At 36.7% G+C, this 20,996-nt stretch overlaps 1 protein-coding gene across 1 annotated transcript; it reads left to right on the forward strand.

Moving 5' to 3' along the window:
* The first annotated feature begins 1,723 nt into the window (after nucleotides 1-1,723).
* Nucleotides 1,724-4,156, forward strand: LOC147762604 (ficolin-1-like). Its single transcript, XM_087012051.1, has 4 exons — nucleotides 1,724-1,959; nucleotides 2,597-2,693; nucleotides 3,102-3,266; nucleotides 3,796-4,156. Exons 1-4 carry the CDS (start codon nucleotides 1,870-1,872, stop codon nucleotides 4,053-4,055), a joined length of 612 nt encoding a protein of 203 aa, XP_086868177.1. The 5' UTR covers nucleotides 1,724-1,869; the 3' UTR covers nucleotides 4,056-4,156.
* The last annotated feature ends 16,840 nt before the right edge of the window (nucleotides 4,157-20,996 follow it).

Below are 20,996 nucleotides of genomic sequence, written 5' to 3' on the forward strand. Positions count from 1 at the left end.
TAAGGGACCAGCCTCAGAATAGGCCATAGAAGGGTCGTAAAGCTGGGTTGTAATTTTAATTTAAATCAGAGAACAGGAGACTTTTCATGGAGCCTTGTGACTTGAAAATGGGTCAGGAATACTAGACATGTTTATACGATTAACTAGGGTGGGAAAGTTTTGCAATATCCTACTGAAAGCTGAAAGAGAGAAGTCCTAAGAAAATGGACAGAGGTTATTGAATATGATAAAAATGAAGGCACTGTGCTTCAATAAGTATTTAAATCTTCGATATCTGGGGGACTTGTAATACCCATGCAAAATTATCTTGCTTACTGAAAAGTGAAAAGCTAATAACTATTTACTTCTCTGACTTAATTAAGATGCTCTATCAGTTGTAATGCCCTAAGTAAGGGAACCCAAGTAGTAGATATGTGTGGAGGGTGGGAGTTGATATAAGACCACAAATTTTCTTCAGAAGACTTAAAGACAGAGCTATAAATGTGAAACTCAATGATAAGTAAACAGTAGGTGTAAATGGTAACTTCAGTGCTAACAAAAACGAATAGTTGATGAGGAAAGGAGGGTTGATTTTTGGATTGAGCTGGTTTATAATGATGTGCAGGTCAGACTGAGCAAGATACTCTACTTTGCTAAGGTATCTACCCTGAACAGTGAAACACCTGACGAGGAATATGATAGAAGTGGGAAACTAAAAGTAGGTAACTGAATCGGCAAAGCATGTGCCCATGTGATATCCAATAAATTTCGGGACGTTGCGTCCGCCTATGTCTTCAGGTGACTGGAGATTCTACACGCAAGGACCCTTAATTTCTTTGTGCAGTCGCAGTGACCGCTATCCGAGTAAACAAGCAACACCTGGATAAAGAACGTTTTGTCAACTGCAACTGCTAAATAGCTAGAGAAACTAAAACTTACCGCATTCATGTAACAGTCAGCAATTGTACTGTTGATCCTTGCTTGAAGTTGTGCAGAATCTGTCACTGTACGCTTCAACAGATCGAGTGAACTGCTGGAAAGTTCTCATAGAGGTAAAATGAAATTTTTTGAACTGAAGATTTCAGTTGAAGATTTGAGATAACTTGTAGCTTGATTGTATCATACTCGTGAACAGAATGAATCAAGCAAAATGAGGCCAGGCAGTGATGCCCCATGGTATAAGTAGCAACATGTGCCTCAAAGGAAATTACCCCTCTAGGGCACAATTGAGCATGTGCAGAATGCCCATGTGCATAAATAAGCTCTGGAGATTGTTGTCGCCATAAAATGTCGTTTGACTACGCCAAACTTTCCTTTATGTAACAGAAACATTCAGCTAGATAACCAAACTGTCAATTTGCCACGCAATGTAAATCAGTTAACACAATGGACATGTATTAATGCTACGACCGATGAGAGGCTACATAAACGAAAATTCCTAAAAATGTCTTGTACTTTCAGTTTTACGTGCTCCATGCTGTCACAAAAATAATTTTCTAGTTCAAATTTTACATACTTTTACATAACTCAGAATATTAATAATCGAGACCCGACATGCCAATCAATGTGACAGTTACTTCTTGAATATTGTTATATATTAAATATTTTCAAAAAGCAATCGGCACGAAACGAACATTTATTTTAAAAATAAAGGCATATATAAAGAAGAAACACTCATTGTTGTGGCATTGTACAAAATATAGGCTGCCATTCAAAATAATTTCTTTCGTTGCAGTATCCAACATAGAGATGCACAAACTACATCTCAGTCCCAATGTTCTTTAACGCTGCTGGACATCCTGAAAAACGATCTGAAAGATCTAAAACAGAACAATAAGCAGCAAATAAGAAAACAAGATGATCAACTGAAACTCCTGGAAGACAAGTACGATGATCTGGTGGATAAATATGCTAAGTTATTACAGAAGACGGAAACTTTGCAAGTCAAATTTGAAAACTTCACCACAGACGATCAAGGTGGTAAGTTGCATTTTGTACAGCATTGAAATAATCAGGGTTTAGTCGGTATATTTTGTGGGCATCTATTAGTACAAAAGCATCAATGACCACGTTTACTTTTCAATTATCTAAGTTCACAGCGATGGCTAACATTTACTGCATAAACCCAGCATAGATAGAAGCAGAAGGTGTAGGTATAGTACGCACGTTATGGCGGTAGTACGACTATAACGGAATATATAACTTGTTATGACAGCAAGTGACCGGGATTGTGCCGATTTGTACAAGAAAGGATTGAAGAGGACGGCGTTTTTGCCATAACACCTGATAATAGTCCGAGCGCCTTTAAAGTCTACTGTGATATGACCACTGATGGAGGAGGATTGACAGTAATGTTTTTTCATGTTTATGTCATTCCATTATAATTTAATTGATATTCGAAAGGATTTTCTATGTTTTGGTTGGTTTCATGAGGTTTCAAATTTCTTTTTGTGTTCAAGGAACACTTAAGTGATTATATTAGCCTCTGAAGCCTTCTGTCAAATAATTTTAAAGATATTGATGGGTATTTCATATTCTGTTTCATGGCATTAGACCTTGTTTATGTCTATCTTAATTTGGAGCATAGTTACTAATTAGTGTATTTTGTATTTCTTAGTTGTTCCAGAAGCACGTGGACGGCTCTGTGGATTTCTACCGGGACTGGCAATCTTACAAGGATGGATTTGGAAATCCCTTTGGGGAACATTGGTTAGGTAATAGAGCATAAATTCCATGCTCATGATGTTCATCCAGCAATGTAATGAAAACTGAAAACAAACGCACATTGAATGGCAAAAATTACTATCATCCTATCATGATTTTCTTTTTTCCCACTTGTATTCTATCTCACATGCTCTAAGTATACATATAATTGCTCAGGGTATAAAAATGCAATTATTTGCAACTGACTGGTACAGATTTCTTTAAACAGTCGTAACATAATGTGAATACTGTGTGAAACAATTTTTTTGTAGTTTTGTCATTGTGGACTTAAATATGACCAAATGTGTAGTAGGGCCTACTTATACTGGGATATCAGAATTTTTTTCTTTCCTGTTTGGTAAATGGATAAAAATCTAAATTAGGAGATTAAAACAATAAGAACGTTTCATCTTTCTCAGGGAATAAATTGATTAACACAATCACTAACCAAAGGTGGTACGAGTTACGTGTGGACATGGAAGACGCCAACGGTAATCGCCGGTATGCCCTTTATGACAACTTTGGTATCGCGTCAGAAGCACAGAAATACAAGTTGGCTCTTGGAAGTTATTCTGGAAACGCAGGTAGGTTTGTTTAAAATATTTATTGAAGGCACATACACTAATGAAACGTTGATTTCATGTAAGATGTTCCCTTCTACACTTTAATGCACTTGGACTTTCATTCCAGGTTGTTATATAAAGTACTAATGATGCTTTTCTATCCAAGCAGATTTTCAAATCTTACATGGTGATGACGTGTGCTTAATTTTTTAAGGAAACAGGGTCAAACGCATTTATGTAGAACGCGTTTCTCACATATCCTCGTCCACGTGTGCCTACCCACCCACACGCACAGCAATCAAAGGAAAAATCACAGTCACGTACCATACTGCCTGACAAATGTGACACCTTTCGATTGTAATTGTGGGTTTCAATGTAGCGTTCTTGCTAAAAACGTGCCTATTTTTGACATACACGCGGGTGATTATAATCACATATATGGATGTTTACTGTATTGCTTTGGTTTAAGAATGATTATCAGCAATGCAGCAAATTTATCATCTACTTATTCATATGATTCATTATATATACATTTTGTTTCATATTTTAGGGGATTCCCTTAGTTATCACAAGGGTTTAGCTTTTAGCACAAAAGACAAAGATAACGATTTACATGGAACGAATTGTGCGGAAGTTTACAAAGGAGCTTGGTGGCACAAACGCTGCTTCTATTCCAATCTGAACGGCCTGTACCACCTGGGCGGTGATGGCGTCAGCTGGTATGCATTTAAAGGCTACCAGTCCCTGAAGAAAACGGAGATGAAAATTCGTCCTTTCGACTTCAAATCTGCCTTCTGTATTAGACGCTAAGCTAAATTGTATTATTTTGCAATTTTGTCAATATATTCCATCCTTTCAAAATACATTCAATTTGGCAATTGGAGAATAATGTCTTTGTTACTGTTTTGATGTTTTGAAGTTATAAAGGAGTATCACGAAAAAATGTTACACGATTTTATTTTTATTCTGTATCTACAAATTTCAAAAAACGTGCACAGCGACTGAATACCCCCAAATTAATTGTCTTGTCTATCCACGGTGACCACGGTAGAGGGCAGAAAACACGGGGCCCCCTTTGTCACCCTCTTTATGATTAAATTACTTTCGACTAAAGGAAAAGAATTTTTCATGAAGCAGGCTTTTAGATGATCAAGCAACAAAACGTTGCATAATTGAATTACATCCTATTTGTGCGCAAAAGTTAATTTACCCGGACCCACGAGAGCACGCGACTTCCCGATGACATGAGAAACACCCATCGTCCGTTACCGGTTACATGTATAATAGTGGTCCAATGGAATTTTCAGAAACAGTATAAACAAGTTCAAAGTCATCTTTACTTTCCAATAATTTGAACCCAAGTATCAGGGTATGCCAGTGGACATGTTAATAGAGGCACCACAGCCGCGTCGATAATTAGCAAAGACCTAAATGAAAAACACCTGTTCTTCCTCATGGAGAAAGCCACCGAGTATATTTATCTCCAATTAGAACGGTAGTCTGTTTATTGTGTAATAGTGTGGCTCTCAAGACAGAAGCCCTTTTAGCTGTTGCAAAATGTGGACACGAGTCAACTGTGCAATTTTGCAACAGCTAGATTGGCCCCTGGCTGAGAGTACAGTTATTTCGATTACAATATCAGTGGGTGAAACGATTATTAGTCTAGCTACCTGTTGCTCGTAACCGTGTTTGATTTAACCATCACAAATAGATTGAAAGTATGCCTCTAACCGCTGCCTCATGTCCAAAAAATTAGACAAAAAGAACACATAATTCTGTAATGTCAGTTCTCTATAGACAATCATCTCTTACATATATATTCTACTGACCTTGCCCTATAGAAAGGGCACAGAGGAAATGCATTCACTAAATTTACTGCATTGGCTCCTTCATTGCTTGCGACGTGCGTCTTGGACCACGCACGTCTCACTTGCGAACTCCTTGCGAGTGGAGCAAGTTACGTTTGTCGCCACTCTGTTCGCAGATTATTAATAGAATCTTTTGGACATGCCCAACAGCCTCCGTAAATGCATACAGGCTGTCTGCGAACTCCAAATTTCGCAAGAGGGACTTGTGTTGCACGGGAGATTCTGCGCAAAATTTGGACGCAAACAGGCCGTAAGAGAGACAAAGCAAAATGATCGACTATCACGGCGTCCCAAATGACATGTGAAAACATCAAAATGAAAATATAGACATCAGCTTTCACGAGATGTTGAACTATCTACAAATTTAGTTAAAATGGACATTAGTATTATATCCAGGGTAGCATGCTGAGAATACACACTTATAAGCGCACCTCCTTCTAATTTCTAATCGAAAAATTTCTCTTTTATTATCCGCCCGTTCCGAAAAGAACAAAAAGTAAGGGAAATGATGTAACGAAATTCTGTGCTATTTTTGTGCTATTTGGCAATACTTTGCGATAGGTACTGGCTTAATCTTTCAATAAGATATTTGCAATACATGGTGTTATATGTTCTTGCTTCCATGTTTATAGTGATTCTGTGACTCTGTCAACCCAGACAAACCGCATTTCTTATCTGAAAACTCAGATCAACATCAGGCAATGGGTTTTGGGAAAGGGGGCTATTGTATGACTTCAATACATGCAAACACAATATTTGTATAGCCTAATATCCTCGGTGACTGAAAGAAAAGTATAGTCATGTAGTTGACTGGGATTAAGGAATTGGGTAAAGGTATGAAGATACCCCAAAAATTATTTTTCAAATATCTCTAAGGGGGGAAAACCCTTACCTCCCTCCCCCCCTCCGGCAGCCTGCGATCCTGACTGCAATCAATGCCTTATCAAGGCATTTTCAGGCAACACTGTTGTCCCACCTTTAAGATACAGGTATAGGTGAATTTCACGTGATTTATGGAGCTCGTGTCTGTCTAATAATCCTAGTCATTTTTACCACCTGAGGCTTTAGCTATGGACTAAGTATATTCTACAATTTTCGTTTCCTCGTGCCCATTATTGCGATGAATTCTTATAAGTCAAAATGAGCGATCTGTAGGTGCAATCTTGTCCACACGCAACATGTGGCTGTCATGTCCATAACATTAAGTGATTAAAGCTGTAATCGGGCAAGAGAAGCTTAGAACAGTATGTCACATTCTCTATTCATACATTCATTTTGATCACGATCAACATGCACTGTATTGGTGTTAATTCATGCCTAAACTGTTGGACGAGGGCTCCCATAGGTGTACCGGGTAGATAGCTTTCGAGTTATATGAAAAAATGTCAATGGCTCCATAGGGCCATTTTTATTGAGCTCAAAATGTAACATTACAGTCGAAGCGAAAATTTTGGACCCTAGAAATTTTTGTTCCTATGAAGTTTTTTTCTTGATTCGGGTTTCCATGAGGTGCTAAACAAATTAAGATTGGTTAGCACTTTGGCAACCTTCGTCAACTATAAATATCCAAGATGACCAATAGCAATAAACACCCTTGCATATGAAAGGCCCTCGATCTTGGCTGATAACCCTATTTCAGCCCAACCATCCACTAGAAATGTGTCAATGGACGTCGCTTTAGTGTTTAGTGTTTTTGAACATTTTTGACAAAATGCCATTTGTTTCTCAAAGCAACCAAACAAAATTTTAAGAAACTAATTATAGCGAAAAATGTCAAAGTCACTTAAAGTTTTATTTGATTGGATAATTTCTCAATCAAAATGTTATTTTCTATCCCGTGTATACATGTGACAACTGCAGACAGGATTTTGGGAACTATCCAATTATGACTTGTAATGGATATCATATTCTAGATACAGTGTTTAACCTAAAACAAGGCTCACAGATATTGGCTATAAGAATATATTCATTGTGTTGTTGACAAATTATAAATCAGAATTCATATGATCACGCAAAAGAGGATGAGACGAAAAACAGGTGAATGCGTGTGATCCGTATGGAGATATAAGGTTTAATGCTCTTTTGTATAAAAAGTAAGTTAATCAATACACGTTTGGAAGCTTCAACTTGGCGTCGTACGTCGACGCTATAACACTAGGTGAGAAATCTAACGTTAATAAGTGTAATTCACTTGTTTTAATCCTTTAACTAGTTATATGAAGAGTGATTCTAAACAACTACACCAAATGTCTGTTTTTATCCAACACTGTTTCAAGTTTGGTTTCGACTATTTAACCAAACTTTAATTTTTTTAGTGCGTATTGAAGCATCACTTCCAGGTTAAAGTTAATCTTTGCCTTAAAGTTATTAAATCCTGATATAGTTACGTTGAAGAATTGTAATTCAGAATGGCTGTAAAAACAAACCACGGCTATGCGACAGAGACAATTGCCAGTGTAAACTTTCCAAAGCAAAGTTTTCATGGCTTGTCATAATAACATATTTAGTTCCTGAAAAGTGCAAACCAATGAAGTGATTAAACCCTAGCAGAGCTTAACGTATTACAAAATATCATTCTCAATTTATAATGAGAACATATCCTTATAAATATACTTTAATTTTAATTTAATTTTCATTGTGATTTTCAAACAGTAAATCTTTTGAAACAGAGACATTATTGTTATCTTCATGACATGTGTAACGTAGCTTAAAGAGCCAGCAAATGTACCAATTGTGTAATTTCGTTTTCAGTAAACATCATCATTATAAAAGCAGTAGCCTATACCCCATGTGCAAATGAAATAGAACGTATGATGAGATCAGATATTACCATTCTATTAAGTGCATGGCTTGACATTTGCAATTTCATCAGTTTAGAACATGTACCGGTAATTCTCGTCTCAGGGGGGCGGAGAGTCTTAAGTATAAATGTTATACCAATATCTGTGGGTTGCTGGGCTTACATGTTATTGATATTGTAAGGAACGGTGCCCCTAAGCATGTCCCACGCACCCTAAGATGTCGCCCCCCTCTCGTGACACTTGTCTCGAGAGACTAGTTAATATCTTAACTTTATAGGTAATATTATTTCAATAAGACATGTTAAGTAGATCTGGATATATAGAACAGGTGGTGTGTAAATTATACACTCTTTCGACTTATGACTTAGGGCTTAAGAACTAAGACAGTGGAAATAAAGCTGTTTGGAAATCCACAACTCATGTTGTTTACTTCTTCTCGATCTGTGAATTTAAACCTTACAATATAATGATATTAAGAAGAATTAGAAACATTTGTTATAGTTCGAATTGACTACCAAATGCTTATTCTTTATCATAAGCAGCGTGACAGCTGAGTGGTTTTCCTTTCATTACAGACCGCTACTCCGTTTCCAATGAACGGTAAGCTATCGACCTTGTCTCTTTCAAACGAGGGCATGTTGGTAGATACAGGTTTACATTGCTGATATTCTATTAAATAAGACACGTATCTTCGATTTGAAAAATAATAACGTTGATCAATCTACATAAAAATTCCCCTTGACTCTTTTGGCAAGTTCTACCTCCCAATTTACACACACTCATAAATTGTGACTGCTGTGCAAGCTCACCTCCTGCAATTCACAAATTTTACCAAATATAAAATGAGTGACAATTGTATGATACTCACAATGTGTGTGCGTAGAGGGGGTGTGCAAAAATTAGTTTTCTCTGCACGAAATGACCAAGTTATAATTAGTTAGAAATAAACTGCCTTTTAAAACAGTAATTAATGAACACTGTCTCAGAGCGACAGACTTGAACAGGAATCAAGGGGAGATTTAAAAATAGAACAGATAGTACGAGCTATCTGCAAATAATATGTTTATGTTTCCGGGCTTATATGTATGAGTCACTGATTGGGATATCTCTATTCACAGAAATTTAATACAAAGTCTCTATCTGTTGTTTTCAATGTCTCTATTCAATATTTTCTACGATTATTGTTACAAGAAAAGAAGCACCTAACGGAGTCTACAAACTCGCACACACTGGACAATAGAAGTGTCACCCCCTGAATCAGAGTAATCAAAATTATAATGTGACTAATGACTATAAAACGGTTGTATCATGGAATTGTATTGTGGGTCTATTTGTGAAATTTGATGTTAATAAAATGATACCAGGAGCATATCATTCCACAGTCATTTATCTCCCCCAAAATATTGGTTCAGTAGGGGTGACACTTCTATTGTCCAGTGTGTGTTGGTTTCGTCTCTCCGCCCCTCTTTCTGTGCTGTTTCGCTTCAGTTCAGTAGCGGTGACACTTTTATTGTCCAGTGTGCGTTGGGTTCGTCTCTCCGCCCCTCTTTCTGTGCTGTTTCGCTGGCTCGTTTACTCTAATTTTCCTCCGTTTTTCTTCGATGAGAAATTGAACACTATATACTGCTCTACGTTAAGACAAAGGCTAGGTAAGCGGATGGGACTAGAAACAAGGGAATTTCAGTGACCAATAAAACGTTGCTTTTGCTCATCAAGGGCATCTGGCCACCCTTGACGTCAGTAAACGGACCCAGCCCCGTCCAGCAAAAAAGGAGACATCGGTCGCTACCTTGACCTCTATTGCGCTGACATACACATCTATCACAATATTTACATTTATTCCTTCACATAAATTATACAATAAATAAGTGGTATATCATTTACATTTTGAAAAACGCGTGTTCACTCATGTGGGTTACATTTTACATAAAGAAGCAATAAAAGAGAAAACCTTAAGCTTAATGGTTTTAATGATTAGACCAAATTTAAGTTTATTTGACCTATAAGAAAAAAAAAAGAGTTAAATCAATGTAGTTTTATAACAAGAAAAATGCTTCTAATATTCAGAACAATATTGATTTAAGTGGATCTCTATTATTTTACCATTTAACTGACATTTTCGAGGAAGACCTCTTATTCTTCCCCTCCCCCCCCCCCCAGTCCCACCCGGGCAACCTACGATAATGACTGAAATTAATGCCTTATCAAGTAACTATGGGGTAAAAAAATTGATCACGTCATTTTGTAAAGTGACCTTATCCATAATGCCAAGAAAACATCGGTCGTAAAGAGTTTTATGTAGGCGGTGAGTCCAAATGAAAGAATTCTGCATCTTAAAGTAACTTTATTAAAGAGATTTTAAACTCTGTTTTCATAGGCTTCTGATCAAAAATAGTTTATATGTATGTATAGGTCATCAAACTAAAGCTCATTGTTTCAAGTTTCACAGAAACGTATCATCGTAGTTCATTCTAGCACCAAAATGGCTGCAATAAAAAATGTGCACCTTGGGCTAGTTGGCCCCCTTGACTTAGAGCAGGTTGGACCCTCATATAGATCACAATTCTTTGCGCCCAACAGAGCTATAGACCATTGTTCAAGCAAAGTCAATGGTTTGTTTTAATAATTACCAGTTTAAGACTGAATGTGTTAGTTTCTTTTAAAACGAAAATTCATTTTTCGTTTTCATTCATTAAAAACCTACTTCATACCATTATTAGCTTATTCTAAATTAAAACAAAACAAATTTAATAAACAGATATTTTGGTTCTTACGACACATACAACGAAACGTATAGAAAACTCAATATATCTGCCTCATTGAACTACTTATTCAGCAATGACTCTCAAAAATCAATTTTGTAACATGTGTATGTATGATGTATGATTGTGGTTGTGATAGTGTAGAGAAGTGTGTTCGTGCCTTTTCGTTTGTGTCTTCGTTTCTATATAAAATACGCCCCTCTTTGTTACGCGGCACATTCGTTTCTTGTTTCTGCCATGTTCACACACAGGTATGATAGACTTGATTGGTTTGCTTTTCATTTTCTTTGTGTTAAGATTTTGTATTTCTTTAAGTTATTTTGTTTGATAATTTCAGTGCTTATCATTTATTTTCATTCTTATTTAGTTTGGAAATTTAGTAAGTATTTTTAGTTCATTAATTTTGTTCATTAAAATTTTTCTATTTTAGTTCATGTCGGGTCTGACATAAAGATCATATGAAGTCGTATGACGTAATGTCTTGTAGTCTAATAGCTCTTGAGTAATGCGGCGGTCTCTGTGTATGACGCCGAAGTAAAGAAATCAAATATGCAATTAAAGGTAGATAAAGTTTGCGTCATAGACCATACATGTAGATAAGGAATAAGGATATAAGCAATACCTGGAGAGATAGACGGGAGTCATGTAGAAGGAAGCAGGGGAGGAGGAGATTGGAAGCGACGGAGTACGGAGCTGACGAGTTAAGAGTTGGAGGCTTCACTTAGAATATGTAGTTACCTAGCGTCAACGAATAAATCATTCAACTAGTCATTATGTGGACTTGGGTTTTCTTTGCGCGACCTTACGTAAATCTGACACGAACTGTGGGATCTTTGGATTGCGTTATCCACTAAGTTAGTCTAAAATGTAATGTCCTATTTCGAGCCCACGCTTGAATTAAGCGTTCAAAATTATATAAGTTTAGGACATTCATCATAGGCATATGTAAAAGGTTCATTACATTTAGTTCAAGATTAAGTTAATTTTATATATTTGTAATTTATTAAAAGACATTCGTTTCTTGTTTCTGCCATGGTCACACACAGAGTAAACTCGGGTTCGTAAATAAAGTACAGTGAGAGCTGTTACAATTTAATAAAGTAAAAATGTGTAAAAATGTATTTTATGACGTTTACATGGTATACTTACTGCATTTAAATATAGGGTGCCAATTTGCCCCTTTCCGGGGGCCAACTTGCCAAATCGCAGGGCAATTTGGGTCCCCCTGACGTCAATAGCGTTTTTTTTTTTTTTTTTTTTTTTTTTTTTTTTTGTCAAATTGTGAGTCATCTGGCATTATTTGAAAAATAATGCCGTTGTATACGTAGCTCAGTTCATGACGCTTATTTTAAAACCACTTTAGTTACTCTAACTCATTCCCAGTTGGCTCTACAAGGCTATACTGTATTTATAATAATATTTGAACAAGAATTGCCGTCTCTACATTCAATATAAAAAACAACCTCCTACAGTAAATACAGAAGTTCTAGTAGTATAAAAATATTCAAATTACAGCAATTTATATCACGATTAAGTATTTATTGCATATTACATATGAAATAAATTTGCAAAGAAAATAACGTGATCCGAGCTATTATTCGTGATTACGCGTAAGCTCCTCACAGAAATCACCAGAGATACCCTAAAACGAGACTGTGTAACGTCATACAAGACAAGAAACCGTTCGGCCAGAAAGGGGATCTGACATCTTTTGACCCGGCTTTCCCGACCCTTGTACTGCAAATACTTCGAAATCTCAGTTGAATTTTAGCTATGTATTGGGATTTTGGGCTACACTGTATCTTGTACGATTTGCGCTCATTCGTATTATTTGGTATATTCCATGCATAGATGAAACCCTTCATTGTGGATAGCATGCACTGATAAGCTAAACTTCGTGAATGAGCTCATATTGTCGCATTCCATAACTGTGACTCATTTTGCCTAATTTACTTGCGATACTTAGAAAAAGATGACAACGTGAACTTGAAAATTATTTCAATCCATTGATGAAAGCATTCGGTAAAATATTCGAAATCAAAACTTTGGATCAAAAAGCAAGTTTTGTTGAATAGTGTATGTTCCCACTTAATATCATGTCAAAGCAAATAAATTATCTCTATGTGGTCAGACTACCAATTAACCGAGGCAGAGCATTGCAAAATAAAATGTCGTGTGGACTGTCCCTAAGTTCGTGTAATGGCTGTGTTTCTTGTAAACATCTCCCTTAACTGTGTTCTAAATTGAGAGCCACTGATTAGAAAAATCAGTAAATTGAGCGCATGATATAACAACTCGCCAACTCTACCAACATAAAAAAGATACCCTACAAACACAGGTATTCCTTCACCAGGCACATATGTTATGAAAACCATACTTATAACAGATGCCGTACAAAGAATAAGAAAAAAGAGAGACGAAACCAATAGAGACACGGTGCTAATGATTTCCTTATTCTTTTTCTTATATCTCCCGCCAGATGTGAGTTCTTTTCGGGATTTTCTTTGAGCCCAGATAAAATGTATTATCTTGATATTCATCCCGATAATGGCGAGTAACATCATGATTCTTCCGATGATGCGTATTGCTGCTACAATTCCTAAGCGTCTCTGCCATACACGGTATTCCTCAACAGCTAACGCACAAGGGGCATCAGAGTACATTAAGCTTGTAAAGGCCACGGCTCCAGATGCTGCTGCCCCGGCATAAACCATCTGCGAAAATGAAAGAAGTGACAGTTTCAGAGACTGGTTCGTGGCATAAGATTACGGTAGCTGATCAACGTCAGATGGTGTAAGTTACCGCATTGTTACAACCCACTTTGAAAAAATTACGCAATTTGAAAAAAAATTCAAATCGCGTCAAAAATGGGACAAAGTCAACGCGATTTGAAAAGAAATTTCCGTTAAGAACATACATTCATAAATTATTTCATTTTGCTTGAGGTTATGAATTCAGTCGACATGCTTTTTATCAACTTATTTTCTTGAATGAATCTGTCGATTGCAAAAGGCAAGAAGAAATTTCGGAAAATGCAAAGGGAAAATGAAACTTGATAGGCCAAAATGAAGTGAAATTATTATAAATTGTTCCTTATTTTCAAGAATATTATGGGGAAGACCCCCAGACTGCTTGTTTCTATGAGGAGTTCTATTGTTGTTGATTTTTTGACAATCACTTTCATTTTATTCCTGATGTCCCTGGTGTCTGACAGGCAAAAAGCTGTCTTGAGGAGGTCAAATTGACTTTGCCCCGCCATCCAAATCAATTGCTGGGCCTAACTAGACAGATGATTGTCCAAAGTATCCATATCAATATATTAAATGACTCAAATTGGACACAGCCAGTGTGACCTCCATCTGTTTATGGCTGCTAATAATGCTCTTTAGGCCTTGTTGTTGATTCTAAAGGCCTACTAAAAGATGGCCTAGGCCTGGGCCCGGTTTATCAAAAAATCTAAGCAAAAAGTTTTTGCTTAGCTAAAAACTTTACTTGCTAATAAAAAGATAAGTAACTAATATTTACAGTATTTATAGGCCTACAACTTCCCAGCAACCACATTTCTACCAAATAGGCCATTGTATATATATGCCTATAGAAAGTCAGGTGATTAGGCATAGGCAGATACTCATCTTAACATTTTTCTCAAATTTTTTCAAAGTGTGTTAAAATGTGCCTGTTTGACGCAATTTGAAATATTACATTTTTCTTTTAAATTGCGTTGAGTCTGTCCACGATTTTAACGCAATTTGAATTTTTTTTCAAATCGCGTTGACTTTGTCCCATTTTTGACGCGATTTGAAAATTTTTTTCAAATTGCGTAATTTTTTCAAAGTGGGTTGCAACACTGCATATCATTGGCGGGCCTACGTGCATGGTGGGGCACGTATCATTAGCGTCGGCCCCTCCCCCATCCACCACCCCAAACGAGACAAAACAAAATTATTTTCCATCATAAAAAGGTAAAATGTTTTCTTCCTTTGACCCTAAAAATCCTGATCTACACCTGTTTGTACATGTACCACAGGGAAAAAATAAGGGAGTATGGGAAAAGCTGACGCAGCTTTTAACAATGCAGATAATTGTAGTTCAACAGTGCTTTTTAAAAAAATATGTTATGACTGTCAAGTGAGATTTTTCTTGTTAATGAAAGATCAAATCAAAAGCAAAATCTTCAATAGTATACGTCCTGTGCTTCGGGGTACATGTATACACACACTACTGGACAATAGAAGTGTCACCCCCTGAATAAGAGTAATCAAAGTTATAATGCCTGCATGGTCTACTTATAATGTGACTAATGAGTATAAAACCGCTGTACCATGTAATTGTATTGTTGATCTTTTTGTGAAATTTGATGTTAATAGTTCAGGGAATACCCTTGATCTAGTTTTGTCAAAAAGACCTCAGCAAATCTGTGATTTAGCCGTCTGGCCTGACGGTTTTTGCTCGGACCATTATCCAGTAGTGTTCATGTTTGAAATGAATGTGAGTAGGGTGAATCAGAGGTGCGGTCAAGGTCAATTTTAGATTGGAAGCATGCAGATCTTCAAGGGCTGAGGAATGTCCTTCGTGAGAGGCTTGGTCATGGTTCTAATTTTAGGGCACATAATGCAAACAATGATGTTGAACATGTGTGGAATGAATGGCTGTTTGTGGTAAATGAGGGAATAGAATGCTTCAAGTAGGCCTTGGTGGATTACGGGAGAGCTAAAGCATTTGTCAAATAGGGTGAAGTCAGCGTTGCGTTATAAAGCTAGAAGGGAAAGTAACAACTTGGAATAAGTATAGATTTTTGAGAAATATGTTGAGGGATAAGTCCTGTGCTAGTTACGAAACATATATCGAAGCACTAGTTAGGGAGTCAAGGTCCAATCCGAATCGCTTTTGGTCGTTTTATCACAACAAAGTAAATGCTGATAGGATACCGAAATCTATCAGTTACAATGGTGTGAAGGGAGTTGATTGCGGTGATAAAGCCAAATTGTTCAATGATTACTTTACTGTCGTCTTTCCTAATGATAATATAGTATTGCCAGATATTGACATTGTGGTCGAACCTTCGTTAGAATGTTTTAAATTTACGACCGAAGAGGTGTTAAATTGTTTTTCAGGTCCTGATGGAATTCTGCCAAAACTATTGAAGGAATGTGGCGCATAATTAAGTGACTCTTGTGCGTTCTTATTTAATTGTAGTATGTTGACTCGTGAGCTGTTTAATATTTGGAATATCACGCCTGTGAACGAAGAGGGTAACAAGGGTAAGGTAGAAAACTACAGGCCAGTATCTTTGTTATGTACTATTTCCAAGGTTATAGAGAGGTTGATCGCACTAAGCTGACCGAACTAATCCTACCTAAACTTAATGATGGTCATCATGGTTTTCGTGCACAGCGTTCAACTAGCACCCAACTAGTACAAGCATTACATTCAATAGGGGACAATTTGGATAGAGGTGAGCAGATTGATGTCATTTATCTAGATTTTTAGTAAGGCGTTCGACGTCGTGTCTCATAAACTTTTGGTACATAAACTGCGTAGTTTTGGTATAAATGGTAGATTATTAAACTGGTTTAGCGGATATCTATTATTTTTGCATTATTTTAAAGTGATATCATACTATTATTTGTAAGTTGTTTTATTACGCTCTTTTAAAAGTCTTGTATATAATCTTGTACTCAATAAATCATTCAAATAAATAAAATAATAAAGTAATAAAATGATACCAGGAGCATATCATTCCACAGTCATTTATCTCCCCCAAAGTATTGGTTCAGTAGCGGTGACACTTCTATTGTCCAGTGTGTGTACAACTGAATCGCAAAGAACTGTTCTTTTCTTTACTCTAAAAAAATTGATGTCGTAAATACTTACCGATCTGAAGAGAGTTTTTCTGGTGCATATGAAACTGGATTTGAACGGGAAACAGACAAAAAGAAATCTGTCAAGTGTTATGATGAAGATAAGAGTTGCAGCCCAGTCTGAGGTGAAAATGTCTGCAACGGATAATGTGTTGCAAAGGGCACGTGTGATCTTAGTGAAATCTACTATCTTATTTGAATCGGCCACAATTCCTACCAATAATTCACTCAATGCTCTAAGAAAATGCGCTATTCCAAGGGTGCAACACAAGAAGGTCTTGGTTTCTGATCTTCCTTTTAGTTTTCTTTCACCGCGCACAACAACAACCACGAGGATAATGTTGCACAAAAAAGACAACGGACAGAGAATATACACAATGTATATATATACTTTAATCACCGCCAAAAGGGCATTTATCGTCAGAGTGGAACCGCCGGACAACCAGATGAGACATTCAATTGGATCACTTTTTACCACCATTTCAAGGATACGCGGTTTGGTTTTATCCACGTCCATTGCACACGCGCGCTTTGCCAGTTTCCGCGTGTTATTTAGAACTTCCACAGGAAGTACACTGGGTCGAAATGGACATGATAGACCTAAATCGCTAATTTTCCCGAGCTGCTCTGATATGTCTTGTCGAAGGCAAAGGTACAACTTCTTACTGTTTTCATTATTTTTCATTGTGCTTTCGGCCAGGCACTCTTCTTTGTTCATCTCGTACAGCACCGTGGCTGTGAAAACCTCCTCTGACAACTCGACGATCCCACAATACTTAGAATATGTGCTGTTAGAGAACCAAGAGCCAGTCATTCGAAAATTTTCCGTCAGTCCTCTTGTAACCTTCGGTGAGCAATAGAAATATCTTTCTTTGAAAACAGTTTCCAAATCTGATGAAGAAGGATCATGATTAACATCAACGTCCTGGTTTTGTGGCGATGCTTTGATGCATACATGCGTGCTTGAAGTAGCGTTGGCTGTGAAGTTTTTACCTTGTGTAAAGTTACGGTTTCCCCATGCATTATCGGTTTCGTAGACGATTTGAGACATGTGCTCCAGGCCGTCTTCTATCAGACCGTCGACCATTTTCCTAAAGTCAACAAATGTACTTCTTTTTGCGCTGTTTGTCAGCTGACTGCAATTTTCTTGTTCAACGCCCATTAAAACAAATCTCCCTCTCCTCATGTCCAACATACTGGTGTAATTAAAGACACACGATGAGTCCATCGTCTTCAAGGCGACTTCCACTGAGTTGATTGGCATTCCAAATGTTGAAGTTATCTGGTCATATAATTGCCTTGTAAAGTTTAATTGACATCCGGACAACACTTGAACTATACCCACTCGGCGGGAGATAGGATTTTCACTAAATAAATTATTTATCTGAAAAAATGAGAGTTGCAAGATGCAAACAGGAAAAATGTAAAACAACATAGCTTTGGCTGGGAATTATACGCCGAAGAAGTTACCAATGTACTGACAAAACGATGACAAATAGACAAACTGAACGAGCTTTGCCTTTATATGAGGTATCATTAATTCCGTGATGGACAGAAATGACAAATGATGTAAGCTGTTTTCGATTCCATGTTTAATGTTCCATGCATAACTGTGTGTGGAATAACAGGATGTCTCGATAATTCCACACGAATACATTTATGTAGGAAGAAAAACAATGTCTTCAACAATTATCAATTTTTTTTCTATTTTCTTCGTCAGGCATTACTTTATGTCAGCTGTAATTGTTATGCACAAGAGAGACAAAGCAAAAATATCACGGCTTCCCAAATGACATGTCAAAACATCAAAATGAAACAATATATATAGACAGCGGCTTTCAAGAGATGTGAACTATATACAAATTCAGTTAAAATGGACATTATTTCCAGGGTAGCATGCTGAGAATACACACTTAAAAGCGCATTTTCTGATCGTAATTTCTCATCGTAAATGTTCTTTTTTGTTATCCGCCCATTCCATACAGAACAAAAAGTAAGGGAAATAATGTAATGAAATTCTGTGCTATATTTCTGTGCTATTTGGCAATACTTTGAGATAAGTACTGGCTTAATCTTTAAAACATGGTGACTTATATGTTCTTGCTTTTTGAGCAAAGTGTATCTGCGACTCTGTCAACCAGAGCAAACCGCATTTCTTATTCTGAAAACATCAGGCAATGTTTTTGGGGAAGGGGGCTATTAAAGGACTGCAATGCATGTACATGTAAACAAGATATATGTATTGCCAGTGATACTTATCTTCTCTCTGACTAAAAGAAAAGAAAGAGACTTGTGATGGGCTGGGATTAAGGAATTGGAAAAGGGTTCCAAAATACCGAAAAAATTATTTTTCAAAAATCTCTAAGGGGGAAACCCCTAAGCCCCCCCCCCCCCCCCCCCCCCAAGAAGCCTAAGATCCTGACTGCAATCAACGGATTTTCAAGACACTTACAGCAAATACTGTTGTCACACCTTAAAGATGCACATAGAGGAGAATTTACCATGATCTGTGGAGCTCGGATCTGTTTTATAATCTCAGCCTAAGGCTGTATTCCCAGAGCTTTTAGATCGATCTATCCCCGCGGGGAGTCTCACTACATTACTGTCAGATAATCCGGCTTAAATGTCCGTCCCGCCTACTACAAGCTGTAAGGGGGTAATTAACTTTCGTGTCCGCTCGGCTGACAGCTATTTAGCGTGAATCCCCAGGGAGTTAGGTCGATCTAAAGTAGATCGATCTAATCTCTGGAAATGGGGTCTTAGTCATTTTTACCACGTAAGGCTTTAGCTATGGACTCGGTATATTTCGCTATTTTCGTTTCCTCTTTCCCATTTTTGCGGTGAATTCTTATAAGTCAAAAAGAGCGTTCTTTTGGCACAATTTCGCCCCCACCTAACGTGGCTGTTATGTTTGTAACATTCATTGATTTATGCTGTAATCGGGCGAAAAAAATTATCAAGACAATCTCACACATTTCCTAATCATCCATTAATTTTGATCACGATCAACATGCCCTATCTTGGTATTTATTAACATTTAATTCAGAGTTTTGAAACGAGATATACCATAGGTATAAAAAGCTTTCGAGTTACGTGAAACAATGTGGCTTCATCAGAACATTTATTAACTCAAAGGTAATAGGCGAGTAGTGACTTCAATTTTAGCTTAGATTTCACTTAAACAACTTTGGGCAACTGTAAATATGAAGATGACCTTCAAATCCAATGCATATGCAAAACCCTTGGTCTTTGTTGATACCACTATTTCAGCCCAACCATGCTCTAGAAATGAGAAAATGGAAATCCCTTTTAATCAAAATATAATTTCTTAATCACAATGTAATTTTCTATCACGTGTATACATGTAACAACTGCGGAGAGGACTATGGAAACCACCAGATTAAGATATGTAATGGATATAATATTCTAGATATTTTTCTGAAAACAGGGCTCACAGATATTGGCTATTAGGATATATTCAATGTGGTATTGACAAATTGAAAAGGAAAATTCATATAATCACGCAAAAGAGGATGTAACGAAAAACGTGAATGTGTGATCTGTATGGAGATCCATTGTTTATTACTCTGGTATTTTATATAAAAATTAAGTCGATAAATAAACGTTTAAAAGCTCCAACTTGGCGTCGTCGTCACAATAACACTTGGTTAGAAATCTGACTTTAATAAATATAATTCCCTTACAGTTGTAAGTTTTAATGATTTACATAGTTATGTGAAGGGGAAGTCTAAACAAGTAAACAAAATATCTATTTCTTTCAACATAGTAATAAGTTTGGTTTCGACTATTTTACTGAACTTCAAGTTTTAATGAGCGTATTGAGGAATCATTTTTAAGTTAAAGTTAATCTTTGCTTTAAAGTTACTAAATCCTGCTGTGGCCACAATGAAGAATTGTAATTCAGAATTGCTTTAAAAACAAATCACAGCTATGCGACTGAGACAATTACCAGCGTACGCTCTCCACAGCAAAGTTTTGATGGCGTGTCATAATAACATATTTAATTCTGGAAAAGTGCAAATCAATAAGATATTTAACCTCAGCAGAGCTTAACGTGTTACAAAATATTATTCTCTATTTATAATGAGAACATATCCTGTATATTTGCATTTCTTATTTATAAATATACTTTATTTTAATTTAATTTCCATGTGATTTTCTTACAGTAAATTTCTGTAATAGAGATATTATCATGATTTCCATGACACGTCTAACGTAGCTTAAAGAGCCAGCAAATGTACCAATTGTGTAATTCATGTTATAAGATGGCGGACAGTGTAAACAGCTTACACATGGCTCTCTAAAATTTCTACTATTATGCCTGAACCAAGTTTCTCAAACCAGCCAAACAAGTGAAAATAGGAATTTAAACACACAAGGATCTGAAAAGTGAAGAAAAAAAGGGTTGGAATTACACTATTCAACTACAGTAAGTGAT

This window comes from Lingula anatina, chromosome 4, assembly GCF_051362555.1.
Source record: "Lingula anatina isolate TDL-2025a chromosome 4, LinAna3.0, whole genome shotgun sequence".
NCBI classification, from domain to species: Eukaryota; Metazoa; Brachiopoda; class Lingulata; order Lingulida; family Lingulidae; genus Lingula; species Lingula anatina.

Coding starts and splice junctions, on each gene's coding strand:
- LOC147762604 (XM_087012051.1), top strand. CDS start 1,870: ATGATCTGGTGGATAAATATGCTAAGTTATTACAGAAGACGGAAACTT. Junction 1,960..2,596: donor CACCACAGACGATCAAGGTG/GTAAGTTGCATT, acceptor TGTATTTCTTAG/TTGTTCCAGAAGCACGTGGA. Junction 2,694..3,101: donor CTTTGGGGAACATTGGTTAG/GTAATAGAGCAT, acceptor CATCTTTCTCAG/GGAATAAATTGATTAACACA.